Consider the following 21,798-nt stretch of genomic DNA (forward strand, 5'->3'; position numbering starts at 1 on the left):
ATTTACAAAAATACCTCGGCGCGCACCGTCATCAAAGAGGACCGATGTAAAATACACGGATTGACGAGATAATTCACGACACGTGCCAATCGATCCACTTCTTTGAAAACCGAAGGAGAGAGATTGAAAATAAAAACGAGCAAAAACGATTCTGCAATATTCATATATATCGTTTGGATAATATGTCGTTTAAATGGAAATTTTTATCCAAGTTATTTAGAAGAAAAAATAGAGAGTAAAATTATTTTGTCTCTTATTATTTTTTACTATTTTGAAATATTTTAATACAAAAGCTATATGTGCCATGAGAGAAGAGATAATCACTTAAAATGCAATGAAGAGAATTTTATGCAATTTTTTTTACAATATATTTGCAAAAGATTTAAACAAAATTACTATAATAATAAATTTTATCTACATTATATATAATATGTAATGTTATAATTTTTAATATTGATTTTGGAATTAATTTAAGCTAATGAAATTATCATACTTTATTCTTACTTTTTATTATTTTAACATGTACTCTCGTAAAATATTTATTGTGACATTACACAGAAATTTTGAAATGTATCTATACTTTAATAGAATATTAATTATTAATATTATCAATTCGATTTTCAAATATTTCAATCTACTAGGAGTTTCGAATTTAAGTCACAGCACTGTAGTTATATTTAGATCAATGAGACTAGACACTGTTTTAAGTTTAAAGTTAGCTCAGGCATAGCCCAGTTAGGGCTCCTCGGTGAGCTACACCAATTTATTCGAATGGAGCTAATCACGTTTGATTAGGATTTTAATATAAAATCTGGATATCAAGAATGCCGTCATCGAGTGGAAACAAAGAAACCGACGATAGTCAGACATGGGAATTGGCAGAGAGGTGTCTACTACCCATCGCATTTTCACATGCGATTGCAGTCATCCTAGCAACTATATTGAACACCTTTGGGATCTCACAGACATCTAGTTTCGTACTCTTCCTGTTGCTATTGCTCATATCTGTAGGCTCCACATTGTTTTATCATAATTTGAAGGTAAGAGAGGAATTGTGTAATGTGTGTATAAATTTTCAAAATTGCTCGTCTCAATAATTGTATATAAAATGTTATGACTACATAAAAGAATGCATAACTCATTTTGACCTTCAATAAATTCAGAAACATGTTGCACCCCTATAGTGACAAAATCATGCAACTTTCTCAACCTTTTATAATGCCATATACTTAAGGACATTTGAAAGTTCAAAGGCCCTCTATATCGGAATTTTCACTGATTTTCACACCAGGCCTGGTCAAGACCTTTGACCTTCTTCTACATTGCATCTTATCATTGCATACTTCCATACTTCCTGCTTCACATGTTTTTCTTTTTACAAAAAACTTTGAGATATCGTCTGATCAATGGCTTTATTATCAAAAGAATTATAAAGGTTGCATTACATCAGATCATGATTCAATAAATTACAAACACTATGTTTTCCTAACGGCCTACTTGATGCAACAGGTTACTGCAGCAGGAAAGGCAGTACTAATCACAGGTTGCGATTCGCGAGTCGGTTATGCTTTAGCTAAACAACTGGACGATTTGGTAGCGTATATATGAAACATTCATACAGCTTGTATTATCAGTTGAATAATTAAAAAAATATATCTACAACTTTCTTCTTTTTAAGGGCTTCACCGTATTCGCTGGATTCAGCAGTAAAGCCGAGAATGAAGATATCATGCAGAAGCTGAAGGAGTACGGGTCCGGAAGATTGCACGTGCTACAACTAGATATTACCAGCGAGCGTGACATACACTCGACTTTCCTCTACGTCAACGAAAACTTGCCTGACGGAGCTCCTGGTATATCGCCATATCTCCTTAAAGCTTCCTGATTATCGAGCATCGGTGTAATGAATATTCCTACGTCATCGTTGCTACGTTATTTCAGGATTGTGGGCACTCGTGCATGCTGCTGCCTGGGTGACTCTCGGCGAATGCGAGTGGGTGCCCCCATCTGTTCTTAAGCGAAGCATAGACATCAACTTTGTTGGCCTGGCGCGTTTAACTCAGGTACTGTAAAACGTAATAAAAATGTCAAAAGGTATTGTGACAACATTCTCTCTAACTCTCTCTTTTTTCCAAAACAGGTATTTCTTCCTCTGGTCAGGAGGTCAAAGGGCCGAATCGTTCTCGTTAGTAGCCTCTTGGCGCGGATACCGAGCCCCGTTCGAGGCATTTATTGTGCCCTTAAGGTAAATCCTCTCTATTACGCGCGCAGTTAAGCATAGCTTATCTATTTGTATATATAATCACAAGACTGGAAAGACATTAATAAAGCTCGAGTAGTTCAATAGAAGGATTATAAATATTATCATAGGCTGCTGTGGAAGCTTGGGGATCATGCCTAAGACTGGAGATGCGGAGATGGGGTGTCGACGTCGTGATTGTCGAGACCGGGGAGTACGTCTCCGGTAATGCGTGGCTGAAGGACAATACCGCGCTGCTCGAGCAAGCGAGAGACATGTGGACTCAATTGGATCCTCAAACTCGCAAAGAGTACGGTCAAGAGCTGTTTCAGACAGAAATGCTAGCACTGGAGAAATATACCCAGGGACCAGAGGCCGATTTAACCGCCGTTACGAGAACTCTGATGGATGCTGTAGTAAAGACTTTCCCCATGAGGCGGTACACTCCAGTATCGCGCGGTGAAAGAATGCAGGCATTGTGCAATCACTACCTGCCGAAACCGATCTACGATATATTGTATACGAATTGATTAACTCCTGTACGATACACGATACTGACGATTAAACGCTCAGAATACGATTTAGGAGGATACATTCTTCGAATAGATGTGACACTGTAAAAATAAGTCTTAGGTAAAACAGAGAGGCAAGAATCTTTTTGAGCAGATCGCGTAATTTAAACCACTGCCTATGCGAGACAACTGCGGAAAGTTATTGTACAAATTTAATAAAATTACTTTATCAAACTATAAACTTATGCTTCCAAGCATAATAAAGCTTGAATTTTTCCACCCAGCTTTCAGCATAAAGCAATATATTTTTCTTATTGGATTCTGCAGCCTGCATAAATGCACAATCCATAATGTTTTTCGTCCCTCAACGTTTTTAGAATTAGTATGTCAAGGACACAATCTATTAAATAAATAATTCAATATTCTTATAAAAAGCTTTCAAAACAATTTAAAAATATATGAGCAAAATTTAAATTAGAGCATAAATTGCATTTAAATTAAATATATGCAAAATTAAAATTAGGTAGCCGAAAATATAATTATGACGTGCTAATTTGAATAATACAGTAACCTTCAACATCGTTCGACGGATATCAGGGGTTATTGTATTATTCAAATTATATACGTCGATTTTCATTTACATATTTAAATTACATCAATTATGTATTCCAATCATATCGATTTCCTCTTCTCAAAGTTAATGAATTATGTTCGATTGAATGAGAAAAATAAATAAACATGTGACACGAAAAAAAAACAACCACTAATTACTCACACCAATACGTCGATGTCCCGAAAATTTGGCATTAACCAATGGCGCTCGAGATAAGAAACTGAACCGCGCGATCGAATCTTTCCCGCCATTGGTCGACTCGTCCTTTCGGAGCCGGCTTTCCGGCTCCAATAGGGGGCGAGTCCACGAATGCAAGTGCCAAGGCTTCCAAGAAACACGGAAAACGCGCTTCCTCCTCCGTTTTCTCCGCAAGTTCCCGCGAGTTGAGTTCTCGCGAAAGTGCCGGGATTACCAGGATATTCGCGCATTCCATAGTGAATTATCGGCTCCAGAAGTATCCCCGATATCTAGGAATCTCTCAGTGCTTTACTCCAGACAGTCCAGACATCGAAGCACCGCGATCACGCGTCGTCAATGGTCGCGACGCTCGTTAATCGGTTGAGCATATTGCAAGTTCAATTGTGAGTATTATCTCTGTTTCCAAGATCGACGAGGACCGACAGTATCGACGACAGGAGTCAACCTCGCAAAGACCCCGGGTGAAACGACCTGTTCGAACATCGTAATACAAAATGGCACTGCCAGCAAATTACAAGCAGGTCGCGATAGCTACGTCGAACATCGTAGCATCCAACCGTAAGTATATAATTAATTCTTTTCTTCTCTCTTTGATTTGAAGTTGACAATCTAATTTTGGAGTACTTACTCTGTATCTCTTGTATGCAGAACGTATGAGAGCGTCCGGTGGGAGTTCGAGCAGTTCAACGAACACCGTAAGTAGGCAATTATTCTTGTGACTAAATTATTGGAGATTTTAATCTAATTGGGATTATCTGCTTGTGTTTAGAAAGATACCCAGAGTCCATTTATACAGACTCCCCATAGTCATCCAGGATTTACACCCCAGAAAGTTGGAAAGAACACCAATGTATGTATCTGGTTTTATATAAAATTTAAAAAAATGTAATTTAAGAATTATATAAAATGTTACACTGGTATAACAATTTAGGTTATTTCATGAAAAAAGATTAATTTTATTTGTAATGTATAATATTTTTTATGATTACAGGCTGATTCTCGTATGCCAAAACCACCCAAGCCACCTGAGAAACCTCTTATGCCATATATGAGATATAGCAGGAAGGTGTGGGATCAAGTTAAGGCCCAGAATCCTGAGTTAAAGCTATGGGAGATTGGTAAGATTATAGGACAAATGTGGAGAGATTTGCCAGAGGAAGATAAGACGGAGTTCATTGAGGAATATGAAGCTGAAAAGGTACATAAATGTGCTATACTATATTTTTATACAATTTTATAATTTATTGATTTATTGATTACTTATGTCGTTTTATTGTTTATTGTTTAATGCAGGTGGAATATGAGAAAAGTTTGAAAACATATCACAACTCACCTGCATATCTAGCTTATATTGCAGCTAAGAATCGTGGCAAATCTGGTATGTGTTACGAACATAGTTTTAAAACTCATGATAAAAATTGTGATGGCTAAATCGTAATATTACAAAATGTTCCTGTATTTAACACAGCATTGTGTGCTGCCCAACAAAGCAATGACGATCGAGAGAGTCACGAACGTTCATCGGGTAGCAGCAAAAGTCAAGCGGCTCAGGACAGAAGAATTGATATTTTACCAGCTGAAGATGACGATGGTATATAAATAATAGTGATTATATTATAAAAATTAAATATTTATATTTATACAGGGTGGAGAAAAGAGAGACAGCGAAATATCTCGGAAACTAAGCATTTTACAAGAAGTGTTTTAGATAAAAGTTGTAGAATTTCAAAAGATCTATTTACTGATTTTATCAGTTTTATTTTGGATAGAGTCGTCAAAGTCAGATCGATCAAATCACATTAACTTTTTTAAATGGGACACCCTATTTTTGATTCCAGAATCTAATAGCTGGTGTCAAGAGTTTTCCAAAACACTATAAATAAGTTTATTTTTGTTAAGTATTTTTCGAGTTATGAGGCTTAAGTTACAGTACACTGTAGCTTTTAAGCCTCACAACTCGGAAAGTACTTCATGAAAAATAACTTTTTTATAGTGTTTTGAAAAGTTCTCGAAATCGATTATAAGAAAATGCAATAAATAGATCTTTTGAAACCCTACAACTTTTATCTGAAATACTTTTTTTTAAAATGTTTAGTTTTAGAGATATTTCGCTGTCCCGGTACTTTTCTCTCTCCTATATTTTTGTTACAATAGTAATTTTGATTTGTAGATCAAGATGATGGGTACTCTGTGAAACATGTGGCGTATTCGCGTTATACAAGAAATCATCGGCTCATTAATGAGATTTTTAGTGACACAGTTGTCCCGGATGTTCGTTCTGTAGTTACTACTCAAAGAATGCAGGTTTTACGTCGCCAAGTACAATCCTTAACCATGCATCAGGTAATTAATTGTAACTGTATTATATTTTATCTTATATTGAAATATATATTTTATTGATATTTCAGAAAAAACTTGAAGCCGAATTGCAACAAATTGAAGAGAAATTTGAGGCAAAGAAACGTAAATTTATAGAAACTAGTGAAATATTTCAAGAAGAATTGAAAAAGGTATGAAAGATTTTTTAAAGAATAATAATTGTGCAGAAAATAATAATTTTTTTTATTTAGCACTGCAAACCAGCGGTAGATGAAGAAACATTTAATAAAATGGTAGAACGACAGTATGAAGCTCTTAGACGAGAGAGGCTAAAAGGGACAGAAGAGAATCGTTCGGATGGACCAGCATCTAGCGAATCTACTCCAAACTCCACTCCGACTCCAACTCCTGCATCACTTAACGACGAGAGCCAGCCTGATGTAATAATACTAAATAATATTTACATCGATTTTTAATACAACCAAAATTTTGTACAAAGGATTATTAACATTGCTTCATATATATAGGTTTCCGACAATGATTCGATCGACAAGAAATCTGGCAGCGTTGAGAAATCGAACGTTGAAATGAACAAGAAAATGTCACCTCCATACAACGAGAATAAGATTGAAACACCGCCAACAATGCAACCGAATGTTAATCAGCAACATTCCAACGCTGGAATGTACTGCAATAACGTCAACTCGATTCAACAACAGCAGCATTCGCATCAGCAGCCAACGCAAACACCCCAACATCCGCCACCGCCGCCACCACCTCAGCATCAGCCAACGCCTTCTCAGCAACAGCATCAGCCTCCTCCGCAACAACATCAGCCTCCTCCACAACAGCATCAACCTCCTCCGTTGGTGCAGCAACATCAACCGCCACCACAGCCACCTCATCAGCCGCCACCACCTCAACAGCATCAAGTGCTACCGCAACTACAGCCGCAGCCATTACAACCACAGCAACAACAGCAGCAGCAACAACAGCAGCAGCAACAACAGCAGCAGCAACAACAGCAGCAGCAACAACAGCAGCAGCAGCAACAACAGCAGCAGCAACAGCAGCAGCAGCAACAGCAACCACCACAACCGCAGTCACAACAGTTAACGGTACCTCCGGTGATGTCGCCTCAACAACCGACTACAACAGCTGCGGCAGCAGCTGCGGTCGCGGCAGTGGTTGCTAGTGCAAACGCGACTGCAAATTCTGCTCCGCCAAATATGCCACCGGTATCCGCGCCCGCAGTGCCCATTCAGCACAATCCCCATCAACAAGGAATGTTGCCGAATCACTCGATGCCGCCACATCAGAGTGCACAAGGTACTCAGAGTACGCAAGTTCTTCCACCGCAGGGACCGGTGGCGAATCCGCATACTCCGCAAATGATGCCGCCCAATCAGGCTTACGGCCAGCAGTATCAGTCTGGACCAGGTCCGCAACAACCGCAGAACGTTCCGCTAGCTCCGAGACCGCCGCATCCCACTTACAGCTATTCTCAGCAACAGCCGTATCATCAACCTTATCCGCAATATGCTCATCCATATTATCACCAACCGTACTCGCAATATTCGCCCCATCCGATGGGTCGACCCCACGGCCATGGTCCACACAGTCCGCATTATCATCCACAGTCGCCTCATACGGTTGCTCCTGAAAATAATAACGTTGGTGCCAATGTCGCAGGCGGTACAACGGGCGCCGTGGCTTCCGCACCCGCGCCAGATAATAACAATCCTTCTCCGTATTCTGCGCCCACGGGACATTGCGAAAGTGAACGTACCGGTCCGTCGGAGAATCAAGAGGGTCAGGTAGACACTAAATCGGGATCCGCTTAAATATTCTTTATTTTACAAATAATCTAGATTTCCGTTAGTACGGTATATATCTATGACAGTATTTATCTCTATATCCTTGCGCCTACAAACCTGTTTAGCGCAATTCTTTAATTTATACGATAAAAATACAATAATAATCTTAATTTTATTACGATCTATAACATCGTAAATACAAAAATTATTCAAATATTGTACTGTTTCACACGAAATGATTGTATGAAGTAGAAATGGATAAAAGAACATCTGTATGTAATTATTCTTTGATTACAATCTTGGATCCAAAATATTCTTACTTCACTGGTTTCATTTGCCAAAGTCCGTCATTTAAATAATGACAGTTTTCGATGCCTACTCCTTTATTCACTTTGATACTACAAATAAAAAATGCAATATGCAGAATGATTAAAAACATATGTTGAGAAAATTATTTCGACTTACATTTCTTCTGTTGATAATGTTGTAACTCCAACAGCTAACGCATGTTGCTTGCCCTCAGCCATAACAGCCTATTCTGAGTTAAGGATTTGTATGTCATTGTCGAAGAAATAAAGTTGTTAAAATGTATCATAGTCTTTATGAAATTGTATTGCGCTTAAAAGGATACGACAACCGTTTTTTTATCCACAGTCATCATTTTTGCACCCTTTGACGTTAGACCAGGACACATTATATTGGCACCGCTAAGAACAAACCTAATGGCACCCTTGTCAACTTGTTGCATCGGCAGGAAGAATGGATCTGAAAATGTATTATGATAAAATTTTGGAAAATTTTTTCTATTATTTAATCAACCAGTAAAGAAACTTACACTTGTGTAATAATCTCAAAGTAGGCATCCACGGACCTTCACGTTGCCGGAAGAATAACAAATCTCCTGCTGCGTTTACTATGATCTCTATGTGGTCATGGCTAACAAAAAAAGTGTTAAGTAAGGAGTAAATTTTACATATAAGGCATTCCACATAAAAGGGGTCTAGCTAAAAATAAACTGTTTGGGATTTTTTAAGTGACAATAAAAACATATTAGTGGACATATTATTGTATAAGGTTGATGATTAAAAAAGTAAGTATTATATGCCTTGTATCAAAGATATTGAAAGCTACCTCTAAATTAAAAAAAAAATTTTTTTCTTTTTTTAACAATTATAGCTAAAATTAAACATACGTTTTTAAAGATATGATTTTTTTAGGATTTCTGCCATACTTTCAGATAAAAACGTTAATTTTAGTGAGAAAAATTTAATAGTATTAAAAAAATTAATTTTTTAAATAAAAAAATTAACAATTATATCTATTTTTAAAAATCGGAAAAACTTCTCAAAAATACTTCAATACATGTAGAATATTGTACCGTAAAGCAAATTTTGGGATTGCAATGGGATCCTCTTGAAAACAAATATTTTTTCCAATACAAATTATAATTTTAGCCAAAAGCTAGATAATATCAATTTTTATTGATCAATTATTTAATACTACATAAATAATATATTTTTAACAAATAACTAAAATAAAAATAATTGTGAAGTCTTTGTGTATTCTTTAGACTTATTTATTTTGCAATAAAATACAAAGACTTTACAACTGTTTTTTTATTTTATAATTATTTGTTAAAAACATTATTTACGCAGTATTAAATAATTAACCAATAAAAATTATCTAGCTTTTGGCTGAAATTATAATTTTATTTTAGAAAAAATATTAGTTTTCGAGAGGATCCCATTGTGATCCCAAAATTTGCCTTATGGTACAATATTCCACATGTATTGAAGTATTTTTGAGAATTTTTTCAGATTTGTAAAAAGATACAATTAGGTAAACCCCTTTCACATGGAATGTCCCATACATGGTAACTCACCATTTCACAATGCGAAAAGCGTCTTTCTTTGGTATTATAACATCTATATGACTTTCCAGATGAGGATACAGTTCCAGAAGTTTTGCACGGATTCCTTTCTGCACGGACGACTTCAATTGCTGAACACCAGAAACACTGTCCTTCTCATCGAATCTAAAAGTAGTATGAACTTGACATTTCAAGCATAACTTAATAATAAATATTTAGTATCCACATTACAATAGCAATTATTTATAACATTTGTTACATGTTTTTGTATTCTTGAAAAACAGAAATGCTGAGCTCTTTCTATCATAAAATACATTTAAATCATTAAATTCTACTGCTCTAAATATTTTCATTTTATGATAAGCAGCACATACTTCTTAAACATTTTCTTGATTTTCCGTAATACACCACTGCCTTAAAACCTTCTGGATGATGCATTCAATTACACAACTATTCGAATTGAAATTATTTCGCCTTAAACACGTTTCCTCAGTGATGTTTCACCTTTGTTAACATGCGTGTGTATTCTTTTCTTCCTAAAAGTGTGTTCTATGATAATTATTAACACATTAACAATTTTTAGCTTTAGATTTTTTTGATATTATTTATATTGTTTTATTGACTCTTCTCAAGAAATTATATGTAATTTTAAACGTTCTAAATTTTCTATAAATATGTGAATATTTTTTGAAGCAATCCCCATCGATTGAGGTTATGTATCTTCAATCTTTCTTTGAGGTTATACTATACTTAAACAATTATTTCGTCAATCTTGGAATGTTAAATTATTAAATTAAGTAAGTTTTAATTTTTTTTTTACAAAATTGTAGATCTTAATCTGTTGTGTGTAAATAATTTGACAAGGTTAAATCTAACATAATCGTTTGACGTACCCGGGAGTAGAATGGAACGAATATGCAGATGACGCGTAGTCACGTGTTTTGATCACGTGCCACCCTGGAAGCTGACAAGTCATTTCCTATCCAATACGGAGGCACGTCGAACACAAGTGATTGGTCAATTCTCTGGTCCATATGTTTATTTGCTTGCAAAAAATAGGTGCAAAGATTTGAATAATACAGGTCACACACTTCAGTGTTAAAATAAATTCTTAAAAAAAAAAATTCTTGAAATGTGAGCAATCTTTAAACTGTAACGATAAAAACAGCAGTTTTTTTATAATTCGAGCTATACTTGAGTAACAATTTTTACTTACTGATTTTTAAAATGTGAAGAATAACTTCGCTCAAATCCGTTTCACTTAACGATGATAAACCGGAATTGCTTACAACAAAATTTCTAATTGTACAAACATGTTTCTAATCTAATCTTTCTTCTCGCGTGTTGAACAAGAAATCGATAATTCTATTTGTGTTAGAAAAAGCATCGTAATTATTGACAATTAAGCTGATCATTAAATTTATCGGAGTTTGATCGATGTCATTTTAAGATAAACGCATTGTTTTCTAGATATTTCATTTTTTAAAGATAATATAAGATAAATTACACATAAAGTATATTAAATAATTGATAAATAATTCTTATCTAGGTAAAATCATCTTTTTTTTCTGTCCAAGATTAATTTATTGAATTCTGAAGAATATAAATAACGTGGGTTTGTATAAATCAATTTCTTGCTATATATTTTACATTTTTCTTTCACAAGCAATGTTTGAAGAAAAGCATCGATGAAAAAACAAGTATATGATATATATCAAAAGAAAAACAAATGTAATGTTGCCTCAATTCCATTATACCATTTCCAATTAATGTCCTTTCAGGATCAGACCGCGTATGAGGTAAATTCTTATTCCTTAAGGACTATTTTAGCAGTATCAGAACTTTTGGTAAGAATACAAACATCATGTGACGTTTGAGATTCGATACCTACTGGAACATGTCTATTTATTAAGATCTTCCAAAAATCCAGCGTTTCAAATTATTTATACTGCTTTCTGAAATCATCATTTCACACTCTGCAAATTTTAGTACAAATACATCTAAATCAATGTACAATATTAACGACGTGTGCACGTCCGTATCATACTGTTGTCCATAACAAATATTATGCAATTATGCAATTCGTATATAATATATACGTATTCTTCACAAGTACTTGAAAACGCTAATTGATCATTGCATTGTAGTCTTACAATAAGCGATCTAATGTACAGCGGCACAACCTCTCGTGCGTATTGCTAGAAACACCGGGTGCAAGGCATTATAATTTCGTTTAAACAATTCCGAGTGTAACGATATGAACGCAACAACGTGTCGTATGTCGAAGACATTGACTTGCGCAAAATATGATAATTTTCTATCCATTCTGACATTCGCGTCGCCTCGTAAATCACGAAGACGGGAGTCCTGACGACAGGGAAGATTGAGAAAGAAATATAAAGATTGACCTGAAGGAGTAATAAATTACAACTTGTCATCCTCTTGCAGCGAATCGCGATATGAAAGACACAAATGAAAGACAAGCACTCAGCAAATTCACCAATTCTTACAATCTCGGTATTTACACACATTTCTTCTAATTATAATAATAATAATAAATCTAATTATATCCTATTATATATCCGATTACAGGTTTACGTAAGAATCAGCAGAATCGCATGCGTTGAACAAACGAAGAGTCAAGTACGACGCCGGAGCTTCAGTATCCCGGAACGGCTTGTTAACATCGCTTCCAGGAGCATCTAGAAGAGACTAGCGACGAGAAATAGAGATAGAGAGAGAAATAAACGTTATGTTACTATTATTTACTTCACACACCACTGAAACTTTAAAAATTACTTCATCCAATACTTAATTATCAATTTTTTTTTTAATCATCTTTTTTCTTTTCATATTCTGTTTACGCGCGAACGTCAAGTGGGGATAAAAACTGAGAGGAAAGAAAGAAGGAAACTCGTCGACCTAGAATAATTTACGACTGTTAAATATAAAATTGTAATAGACTCACATTCGTTTTTTTATATGCCGCAATATGATCGCTCATCACACCGAGCTCTTCCGCACGCAAAAAGTATTAAGAGGACCTGTGGTTTGTACACAATAATGACGCAGATGAATGGCAGTCGCTCTTTCGCTCATTGTTCTAGGTCTTCGGAGTGACGTGGAGAACACAGGTACCATCGTTTGTACACTCAGAAAAACTCCCAGATTTTTTTCGCAAAAAAATTAATTATTTTTGATGTTGGATCAAACACTGGGGGGCGTCACGTTAGTCGCAAACTAACATCTATAAGCAATAAAACACGTATGCAACAACTTTAGTTAATAAATATGTAAACAGAGCCGTTATATTAATTTATATAACAGATAATATACAAATTTTGTTAATTCCGAAACAATTTAAAAATAGAAATTTTGTAAACTCTGAAAACGATTGCAACGCGACGGGAGACAAAGGGGTAAAGGGGAAAGAGACCAACATATCCAATATCCTTAAATGTACAAAGCCGTATTTCATACGCGCGCCAAATAAATTAATTTTATCGATCTCAAACGCAAACGCGAATCGAATCGTAAACGATCAACGATTAATACTTAGGCTGTCAGGTTCGCTTAAGTAAAGATTTCGTAAAAATCAAATCGTTTCTCACACATTTTTTTTGTCTAAGCGTCAGATCTGTAGAATCGTTGGGAGAATTCCAAGAAGTTATAGATGCTGCCACTGGGTCGGCATCAGATTGTTCGAGGATTGTTCGAACGCCCGGGTGACGGACTCGTGGATTCCGTGACCGAGCCATATATGATACAGCCGCTGGTACTTCTCGTGACAGAGATGCAATGGATTACCACGTCGTAAACCTTGATCCGTCTCACCGTACTCGTCGAGATAAGGTGGGCAGACGAAGGAACCGCGATTGGGAGTGCGCAGGAACAGAATCTCGCATTCGCGTACACGCAGAAATATACCGACGCCGTAGCCGCACTTGTTCGCGTGGAACGTGCACGCGCCTACTTGGGTCTTGTTGAATTCCACTTGGCAACAATAGCTCTGCGAGCACAGCATCTCGCCGCATACTAGGCACATCGTCGGATTGCGCGAGTCTTCCCGATCGCTGTTCGGACAGGTGAACTGGGATATCGAATTGATGAGCTCGCTATAATCGTCCGGTAACTCTATCAGCTTGTTCACCTTCAACGGGTCCTTGATAATCGATACCTTCTTCTCACCCGACATGTGATTCCAGATGGTAGAATGTCTTCGCCACACGGCCATCAGCTTTAAAGTGACCTCTAGATGGGAGTAGATCAAAGCGTCGCAGGTAGTGGGCAATCCCAAGTACTGGCAGAGTTTCTCGTAAGTGTCACCGCGCACCTGTGTTAATTCAGTCGGCGGTGGCACGTCAGTTACATAATGAAAGTAAATAGCGCAACATCGGAGGAAAGGTCGACAGGCAGCCTCCACTCGTCGCCATACGTCGCTGGCTCTTTGTTTGTCGTAGTGCACACCTAGAATATGGAACAGCGCAAAGTCCATTTTATCTTCGACAGCGTTCTCCTCCTCTTCGTTGTCATCGTCCTCCGTTTCGTGACTATCTAGTTCCATCGCGTCGGTGAAGTCGGATGTATACAGAATTTTCGCTATGTGACACAGAAACACGAGCCTGAGCGCGTACGAATCGAATACGTCACCCGTAATGATGGGCGGCGACTTCGGGGTAGCCTCGTGCGCCTTCGTGTGGAAGATGCTCGGTAGCGAATTGAGAAGCGGCACCAATACTCCGAACGGATCGATGTCGAAGATGCTGGGTCCAGTGGACGGGGCCTCTATCAATATCGTTAACAATGACGCTGCATACGTTTTGATTTGATCACGCTGCGACCAAAGATTTGCACGGTTCGAAAAACTCGCACCGAGAAGAGCCGATAGTCGTACGAGACTCTCTAGACTGTCGCTTTGTCGGGAGGTCATGGCGCCCAGCAGTGGTTTGTCCAGATCGCGCAACAGAAATTCTATCGCATGGATCGTATACGATACTGATTTCCAGGCTAACAAAGGCACCTTCGGATCACCATCGAAACTACCGAATCCCTTGTACGTGTTGTGTGCGAAAAGTGAGGCGTACATGTTGATCATGGCCTCCATTCTACGGGCGAGATGTGGCCCGGATCGCGAATATTGCGTCTGAAATGATTCCCAGGCGCAATTTCCAAGCTGCTGAAGGAGAACCGTCATAGGATTGATTATCTTTTCATCCTCCAGTCCAGCGCATCCCTCGTCCTCATCCTTTCCAAATTTTCTATTCGGCTTGCACTCCATCGTAAGCGCCATTACCTTCAGCCACGTCTCGAAAGAGATGTCCGGCTGAGGTTCCGGGGTCGGTTGCAACATTTTTAAGGGCGGGACGACTAGGAGAACGGTATTACTGAGACACTCGCACAGCGGACAGAGGTACTCGTGGTTCTCCGCGTCGAAGCTAGCCTGTTGTCGCGATCGATAAGGTCGCCGGTTCTCTTTGGCGAGCACATTGTCAACGTAATCCTGCCAACAGCGAGCGTGCATCACGTGGCCGCATGTACTCGTGTGCGGCGACATGCCTAATTTCGCCGACAGATACAGCGGATCGGGCTCTTGAAAATCGCCGTGACGTTGGCACAAGACGGTTGATTGTTGAACGAACGCGGCCAACACCATTGCCGAACCATTCTCCGTCGTAGTCTGATCCTCTTGGCACAAAATGCACGTGTACATTTTCTGCTCGCACAGCCTGCTAGTCTGGTTGATACCGACGGCGACTGGAGAACCTTCCTGAGAAGAGACTTCCGTCAGATCCATGGCGGAACCGCGATCACTGGTTTTGCTGATGGTATCCAAGCTTGCTTCCTCAAACAGAGTAGCGTTCTTCTTCATGAAATGTTTCTGCATAGCTGCCATTTGAGCCATAATCTTGGCACGTTTCTGAGCTGCCATTTTCGTCCGCCATTCTTTGTCCGTTTCTTTATTGGAGTTAGCATCAGTCTCGCCCGCTTGTTGCTGCTGTTCGGGTTGAAGAGGCGTTGGACTAGTCTCTTTTCCAGTTAAACTGGCGACTTGACGATACTTTGCCAAGACCCACGTGAGTAAATCCTTGTGAGCGTCCATGCGCGGGCTATTGGTCAGATTCTCCAATAACTTGTAGATATTCCATTTAGCTGCTCGCTCGGGAAACGTTAGGAAAGGATAGTAACCGGATTCCTGTTCCTGTAGCGCATAGCCGATCAAATACAATACCTTGTGCACCTGTGGTTCGGAAAAACTTCTAGCTATGAAATTCAGCGCACGTTCCAGTACAGTCTGCATAATGTGGAGCATAACGTCGCACTGCAACAGATTCGCTATTAAACTAAATGATTCCGTCAATTTAGGCAACTTCGGCGGCGGACAGCATTCCAGTTCTCCCTGAGCTTTCCGGCGCTTCCGTTGAACTTCCTCGGACCTGCTATGCTCTTCTTTCGTATAATGATAAAAGAACACGTTATACTCGGAATATAAGTTCGGATTGAGTTCGTACACACCCTTCGCCGACGTATGCACCGGTTTTTTGAATTCTGCTACCTCGTGTATCACCCTTTCCAACTCGCTCTGGACGTTGTGCACTACATCCTCCGGTAGCGTCTTGCTCAGCTCCGAGTGCGAAAGAGGTTTTATGCATAATTGCTGTATGATTTCCTTCTTAAGACGATCGTCCACGGTCACTTGACCGACGCCGGGAACGTACCTCTCACCAATAATCATAATGAGCAAACCTAAGAACTCCTCTACCAGATTGATCGTCTGCCGCATACTGTCCTCTTCCGGATTCTTCAAAGCATTCACCTCGAAATCCGGCTGAACCCAATTAAAAAGATTATATCTGTTTAGGATGTGAATTAAAAATTCATTGCTTTCTATCAGTGACGCGCCGACCTGCAACAAAACTATGTCTCGATCCAACATCTCGCTGCGGCACTTTACATTGTGATAGAAATATAATTGATTGAGCAGGGAATAGCCATTTCGACGCCACATGCCCGCGTGCACCTGCGAGATCATCGCCTGTGCCGTGAGTACAGGTTCGATGATCTGTTCGGGTGTCGGTTTCACTGAATTGCTGAACTCGGGCGATTGAAAGTGCAAATTATATTTTTCCAGATGTAAGAACAGGCCGGCGAGGAATCTCGAGAGCGGTAGATGAATGGAAACTGGCTCGGACGCTACATCGTATTGCAAGCATGTTGCGCTATGATTCGCCAGCTCTCGCACCTGGCTCGGCGGCTGCTCATTTCCTTGCTGCTCGTACAGTTTTTTCAGAAGCGATATGAAGGATTTGATCAGCACTACTCGATCCGAACTACACCACTCCAAGGCCAACGTGATGACCGGCGACAGTTTTATGTGTAGATTGAACGCCGATTCCCATTCCGGTTCATATTCCATATGCTGTCCGACTTGTCGAAGTACCGCGTCCATGCACTGCATGTTGGAAAGAAGGTTGAATAGTAGCGAGAGACCCTGCAAGAAGCCACGTCTCAGATCATCGGTCCATTCTTCTGGTTTCGCGCTCAGCAAATACCGAAGATCGTAAAGTATGTATTGAGCCCGCTTGAAGGCCTGGTGTGGCATGTTTCTCTCAAACTCCAATTTCCCTGCGGCGTTACATCGCCGGGCACTCTCGGACATGAATGTCGTCAGTAAAAGGAACAGTGCTTGGTGCTGCGCGATGAGCAAATGCGCCAGAGTCGGCACAGTGAACAGCTGAACGGAAAGCGAGACGATCGAGAACGAGTGATCGTGATCGTCCTTGATAAAATCTTTCATAACAGGTCCATAATTGTTAGTGAATTCAATGGAGAGCGCTTTTTTACTCTCGTATTCTATGAGCATTCCATAGATGAATAACCTGTGCCACACTGTTCTAGCAGATTTCCACAATTGCGAATCTCTCGTGAGTATGCCCTGAATAATCGGCATGTCGGGTAACTTCGTATTGAGAGCGATGTTGCTAAACAGAACGCGGAAACCCTCGCAATGACTTATGAAGTGTTGCAACCAATTGAGCAGTCTTATAGCGAACGTCTGATGAGCGACTATGTGAGTATGAAGGACCAGCACCTTGAGCGGTCGATTGCTATGTCTATATGTGAATTTCTCGACGTCGCCACGCAATTCGTTACAGTGTCGAAATATCGAGCACTTTATCACGGCTCTGCCCTCTCTGTCGACATTAGTCACATATTCTACAGCCTCTTTCTGCGAGCACTTGAGAACGCGCGTGAGCATGTTTATCACCTGATCAAAAGTATGATGCTCGTCATTGAAGAGTACAGTGCAGTAAGTATCGAAAATGTCCAACTGATCGAGAGTGAGCGAGTAAAACGCTGTATCTCTGATGCAGAGATTCGACGGTAACGCCACAGTGTACCTCAGAGTCAGTAGTTCGTAACAGTAATCCAATAACGCTTCGAAAGCCACTACCGCTCTTTCCGCGATGTCACCGGGCAGCTTGTTGCCGCGCGACTCCTTCGACTGCGTTCCCACCACGTGCGTCTTGCAGAAGGGTTCCTTCTTCCAGGCTTCCGTGTCGCCGCAGTCGCAACATCCGCCTCCGTTGGACGTGCCCATTTTGTACTTGTGATTTCGATGAGCCGACTGCTTGAAACAGTCCACGCAGAGAACGCACGTAGAATCCATACCGCACTCCCTGCAGCTATAGGTCGGTTCACCCATTTTAAACATTCTGCCGCATATAGACGGCGGATTGTCCATCTTACTGAGTTCCTTAAGAATCACTTGCGGATCTCCACCGCAGATGAACTCCTCCAGAGTTCTGAGAAGCATTCTATTTGCCGTGTCTTCGTCGATGACCCACTCCAGACAATTGCCATTACGTTCTGGGCTGTATATCTTTGGCACCCAAACTCGCCAGTATTCTCTAAAGTTGATACTCGTCAACACGCCCTCGTTCATCTTCTCCGTCCATACGTCCACGCATCGTCTGTTTGTGTCCGGAAATACAGGTCGCATCGAAGCGAGACTTATCTCCTCCAGGACCAGAGGTGGTCGCTGGTTTTCTTCTGTATTTTCACTACTCATTTTGTCTCATTTAAACTTTCCACCCAAGGTATACTGAAACAGTAAACGTGCGAGAGAAAACAATGATTCATAAAAAAGAACCATACTGTTAGAGATAAAAGAGACAAAGGTCAAATATGTATGCACACACATGAGTACTAACCAATGGGATATACACAATAAAAGTGGTTATAGATGTCCAGACAAATGCACATCTTAATGTGTTTTAAAGAATTAATTCGGCCAATATTTTGCTACAGTCAAAACATGGCTAAAATTTCAGCAATCTTGAGTCTTTCACAATAAGTTAAGTACTCTTGGAAAATTCCTATTACACAGGCATCATCATCTTCAGCAGGTCGCAAAATCTGAAAGCACAACCATTTATTACGAGAGAGCTCACATGCCAAATGTGGTGCCTAACCTTTTATAAATATTGCCAGAATATTAGTCGCAAATTCAACATCTACCTATATAACTACATGCATGCATGTATGTATGTATGTATGTATGTATGTATGTATGTATGTATATATACACAAAGGAAATTGAGATCTGCAGCCAAAAACGCGTCAAAGCGGATGCAACACACATCACTGTACTGCGTTGCAGGCATTCTCGCGCGCGTATATATGCGTCCGCGATATATCTCGCGGATTAGTCAACACAACGAGGCGTGAGGGGAGAGAGTGTATCCTTTTTTTAAACGTCAAGCGAAAAGTTTTCGAGGCGACGGGACTATTTTCGTCAACGGAACACTCACTGTTGTCGACGAACAGGTCAAGGTTAATAAAAGGTGCTTTGCGATCACAAGTTCTTTGTTCCCCTCTTGCGGACGACCTGATTTACACCATCACCCGCGACGACGACGACGAACGATGACGATGACGATGACGACGTTTCTCTAACCGCTTCCACGTCGGCTCGACGTGGCTAGACGCACCGTCCGATTATCAGCCTCGCGATACCACGACCGCACTCGACGCAGCGCTCGCAATCGCGAGCGTTGACATTTCGCAGTGAAACGAAACGAACGATTATCCTGCGCACAGCTGCTCGGACGATGATCCACCAAAATGGCTCGTGACAACTCGCGAGCCCTGTCTGCGCAGTCTGGGACTACGTGAACGCTCGAGAGAGGATCACGCCAACGACCAACGGTCTTGGAGCAGCCTTTTGCACTTGCCGCACTTTGCAATCTTTCTCTCTACCCTTTTGCTTCTCCAACGTGTTTCAATATCAGAACTTTGATTAGCTAATCAGTGATCAATTTGTCGATGTCTGTACGCATTTTGTTAATACGGGTAAAATTAATTTTTTGTCGTTTAATACTTTGACTATATAACTAAAGAAACAGAAACATTACATCACGTTGAACGCATTTCAGAACTAGATTAGCTAGAAAAGTCATTCTGTCGGCGAGTCAATCCATCGATTCAGTTAATTCGAACTTATTCGAAATACAACTACTAAGTATTATAACTACTGCAACAAATAAAGGCGCCTGTGATTCACCTAGCGCCAGCCTCGAAATCTTTGGGGAGATCATCGACCATCTCTTTCGCTTATTCACCGTTTTCGCAGATATAATGAAGATCAGCTGAAAAGATCAGATCACCTTTCTTTCCAAGAAATTCTGTCTTATAAGGTTTGTTCGCGTCTCATACTCCAACTTACTCCAACATGCTCCAATGCATTTGCGGCAAAATTGGTGCATGCGACGCGAACAAACCTAATAATCGAACACCTGCTTTATCTCGAGAAAGTACAGAAAGTGCAGCAAGGTGGCGGAGCGACGAAAAGCGGACTGTCAACACACGAAAATGATTGGCTGACGTTCGTTTACGCTCGTGCGCCTTTGGGTCTACACAACCTTTCCGCGTTCGTGATCGTTTCGTTTTCCCGCACGGCTCTTTCCCTACGTTGTATTGTTGTTCTCGTTGGTTCTTTGCCGCACTTCGTTGCCCGACGTCGTCGTAGTGGAACCACCGCGATCGAGATTCCTAATATGGCCAGTGAGAAAAAACCGGCGAAGTCGTCGTCGAAAAGAGAGAAAACCGCCGAGGAGATACTGACGGAGTTCCAGTCGCTCCGAAATGAGCAAAGGATCCTAGCGAACAAACTGTCCGAGATGGAGATGGAGTTGAATGAGCACAAGTATGAGTCCACCTAACCTATACGCTTGTCCTTTTCACGACAATCGAAAATGCTTCCGCGAACGCGAGGAAGTCTCGCGTCTTGTTTTTTTAAGCTTCGCGAAATATGATCGAAACACGAGAGACACGGGGTCATCAAATACGATAAAACGCTACTCTGTGTCCATCCCATTAATACGGCTGACGTTTTAGAATTGTTATCGACACGTTAAAGAATGTGGATCCCAAGAGGAAGTGCTACAGAATGATCGGCGGACTTCTGTGCGAGCGCACGGTAGAGGACGTGATGCCTGCTCTGGTGACGAATAAAGAACAGGTGAAGACTTGTCTCACTTGTTTATTTGCTCTACACCAGATACACACAATAACGTCCACATGTGTTTTCAGTTGATGAAAGTGATAGATGCTTTGAACGACCAGGTAACAAAAAAAGGAATCGAAATAAACGAGTATAAGGAAAAGCACAACATCAGAATCAGAGGGCAGGATGATTTACAGCAGCAGCAGGAAGAGGACAACAACAATAAAGAAGACAAGAGGAAGGCGATTGTTGTAAATCCCATTGAGATTTAAGAGTAATAAATATAAGCGTTTTTTTTTTAATATTACATATTAAGGTAATAAATATTACATATTGAGATGTGCGTGGAGTTCAGGTTGAAAAGTTTAACTTTTGAGTTGAGCACATTTTGAAATTAGCTATCACATTTTTTATTTATTGCGCGATCCCAATGTATATGTCACAGCGCTTTGTGTGATGCTAAGCATATTACTATATTTGATCAAAAAAAGATAAAAATAGTCTGACATCTTACATAAATTAGGTTCGTACAATTCTGCGAGGTTTCTCAATCACTTGTATCTCTTCATCAAAAGTGAAATAATAATGTAACGTTCATACATTTATCCACTGTAAGCAACTTTCCGTATTTAAGTGACGCATTTGTGTATCGTTTTAATTTACATAAAAAGAGAATCTTATATGCATAAGTGTTCGTATAAATTATAAAAAAATAGCGAGAGCT

General features: G+C 39.9%; 5 protein-coding genes across 9 annotated transcripts; 3 read left to right on the forward strand and 2 right to left on the reverse strand.

The window, feature by feature from the left end:
* Window positions 1-496: 496 nt before the first annotated feature.
* Window positions 497-2,992, forward strand: LOC105204619 (D-beta-hydroxybutyrate dehydrogenase, mitochondrial). Its single transcript, XM_011173764.3, has 6 exons — window positions 497-1,040; window positions 1,510-1,593; window positions 1,679-1,853; window positions 1,942-2,063; window positions 2,141-2,245; window positions 2,371-2,992. Exons 1-6 carry the CDS (start codon window positions 825-827, stop codon window positions 2,767-2,769), a joined length of 1,101 nt encoding a protein of 366 aa, XP_011172066.1. The 5' UTR covers window positions 497-824; the 3' UTR covers window positions 2,770-2,992.
* An 891-nt stretch (window positions 2,993-3,883) lies between these two features.
* Window positions 3,884-8,289, forward strand: LOC105204622 (transcription factor SPT20 homolog). The gene is made up of 10 exons (XM_011173769.3): window positions 3,884-4,120; window positions 4,211-4,257; window positions 4,332-4,412; window positions 4,554-4,760; window positions 4,856-4,940; window positions 5,031-5,153; window positions 5,733-5,905; window positions 5,971-6,072; window positions 6,133-6,321; window positions 6,409-8,289. The coding sequence occupies exons 1-10, from the start codon at window positions 4,057-4,059 to the stop codon at window positions 7,723-7,725; spliced, it is 2,388 nt and encodes a 795-aa protein (XP_011172071.2). The 5' UTR covers window positions 3,884-4,056; the 3' UTR covers window positions 7,726-8,289.
* LOC105204621 (malignant T-cell-amplified sequence 1 homolog) lies at window positions 7,717-10,619 on the reverse strand. Of its 2 annotated transcripts, XM_011173768.3 has the most exons (7): window positions 10,462-10,619; window positions 9,943-10,104; window positions 9,581-9,733; window positions 8,534-8,634; window positions 8,330-8,463; window positions 8,164-8,231; window positions 7,717-8,096 (listed from the first exon to the last, which is right to left on the reverse strand). In XM_011173768.3, exons 2-7 carry the CDS (start codon window positions 9,951-9,953, stop codon window positions 8,015-8,017), a joined length of 549 nt encoding a protein of 182 aa, XP_011172070.1. In that variant the 5' UTR covers window positions 9,954-10,104; window positions 10,462-10,619; the 3' UTR covers window positions 7,717-8,014. The 2 variants fall into 2 exon arrangements, with proteins under 2 accessions (XP_011172070.1, XP_039302724.1); XM_039446790.1 differs by lacking the exon at window positions 10,462-10,619 and having other exon boundaries at window positions 9,943-10,117.
* Window positions 10,620-11,128: 509 nt separating this feature from the next.
* On the reverse strand, window positions 11,129-20,249 carry LOC105204625 (E3 ubiquitin-protein ligase UBR2). 4 transcript variants are annotated; one of them, XR_851234.3, is made up of 4 exons: window positions 19,381-20,248; window positions 18,781-18,985; window positions 13,180-18,671; window positions 11,129-12,815 (listed from the first exon to the last, which is right to left on the reverse strand). XR_851234.3 is itself a non-coding variant. In XM_011173770.3 (3 exons), exon 3 carries the CDS (start codon window positions 18,636-18,638, stop codon window positions 13,236-13,238), a length of 5,403 nt encoding a protein of 1,800 aa, XP_011172072.1. In that variant the 5' UTR covers window positions 18,639-18,671; window positions 18,781-18,985; window positions 19,381-20,248; the 3' UTR covers window positions 11,129-13,235. The 4 variants fall into 4 exon arrangements, 2 of the variants coding, with proteins under 2 accessions (XP_011172072.1, XP_039302712.1); XR_005574313.1 differs by having other exon boundaries at window positions 11,129-12,280; window positions 12,537-18,671; XM_011173770.3 differs by having other exon boundaries at window positions 11,129-18,671.
* A 203-nt stretch (window positions 20,250-20,452) lies between these two features.
* Window positions 20,453-21,759, forward strand: LOC105204626 (prefoldin subunit 2). The gene is made up of 3 exons (XM_011173771.3): window positions 20,453-20,774; window positions 20,966-21,089; window positions 21,161-21,759. Exons 1-3 carry the CDS (start codon window positions 20,626-20,628, stop codon window positions 21,344-21,346), a joined length of 459 nt encoding a protein of 152 aa, XP_011172073.1. The 5' UTR covers window positions 20,453-20,625; the 3' UTR covers window positions 21,347-21,759.
* Window positions 21,760-21,798: the final 39 nt, after the last annotated feature.

The sequence above is a fragment of the Solenopsis invicta genome, chromosome 3 (genome assembly GCF_016802725.1).
Source record: "Solenopsis invicta isolate M01_SB chromosome 3, UNIL_Sinv_3.0, whole genome shotgun sequence".
Taxonomy (NCBI): Eukaryota; Metazoa; Arthropoda; class Insecta; order Hymenoptera; family Formicidae; genus Solenopsis; species Solenopsis invicta.

Coding starts and splice junctions, on each gene's coding strand:
- LOC105204619 (XM_011173764.3), top strand. CDS start 825: ATGCCGTCATCGAGTGGAAACAAAGAAACCGACGATAGTCAGACATGG. Junction 1,594..1,678: donor CTAAACAACTGGACGATTTG/GTAGCGTATATA, acceptor CTTCTTTTTAAG/GGCTTCACCGTATTCGCTGG. Junction 2,064..2,140: donor GCCTGGCGCGTTTAACTCAG/GTACTGTAAAAC, acceptor TTTCCAAAACAG/GTATTTCTTCCTCTGGTCAG.
- LOC105204622 (XM_011173769.3), top strand. CDS start 4,057: ATGGCACTGCCAGCAAATTACAAGCAGGTCGCGATAGCTACGTCGAAC. Junction 5,154..5,732: donor ACCAGCTGAAGATGACGATG/GTATATAAATAA, acceptor TTTGATTTGTAG/ATCAAGATGATGGGTACTCT. Junction 6,322..6,408: donor ACGACGAGAGCCAGCCTGAT/GTAATAATACTA, acceptor TCATATATATAG/GTTTCCGACAATGATTCGAT.
- LOC105204621 (XM_011173768.3), bottom strand. Junction 8,464..8,533: donor TTTGAGATTATTACACAAGT/GTAAGTTTCTTT, acceptor ATACATTTTCAG/ATCCATTCTTCCTGCCGATG. Junction 8,232..8,329: donor TGGATAAAAAAACGGTTGTC/GTATCCTTTTAA, acceptor AACTCAGAATAG/GCTGTTATGGCTGAGGGCAA.
- LOC105204625 (XM_039446778.1), bottom strand. CDS start 18,638: ATGAGTAGTGAAAATACAGAAGAAAACCAGCGACCACCTCTGGTCCTG.
- LOC105204626 (XM_011173771.3), top strand. CDS start 20,626: ATGGCCAGTGAGAAAAAACCGGCGAAGTCGTCGTCGAAAAGAGAGAAA. Junction 20,775..20,965: donor ATGGAGTTGAATGAGCACAA/GTATGAGTCCAC, acceptor CTGACGTTTTAG/AATTGTTATCGACACGTTAA. Junction 21,090..21,160: donor TGGTGACGAATAAAGAACAG/GTGAAGACTTGT, acceptor ATGTGTTTTCAG/TTGATGAAAGTGATAGATGC.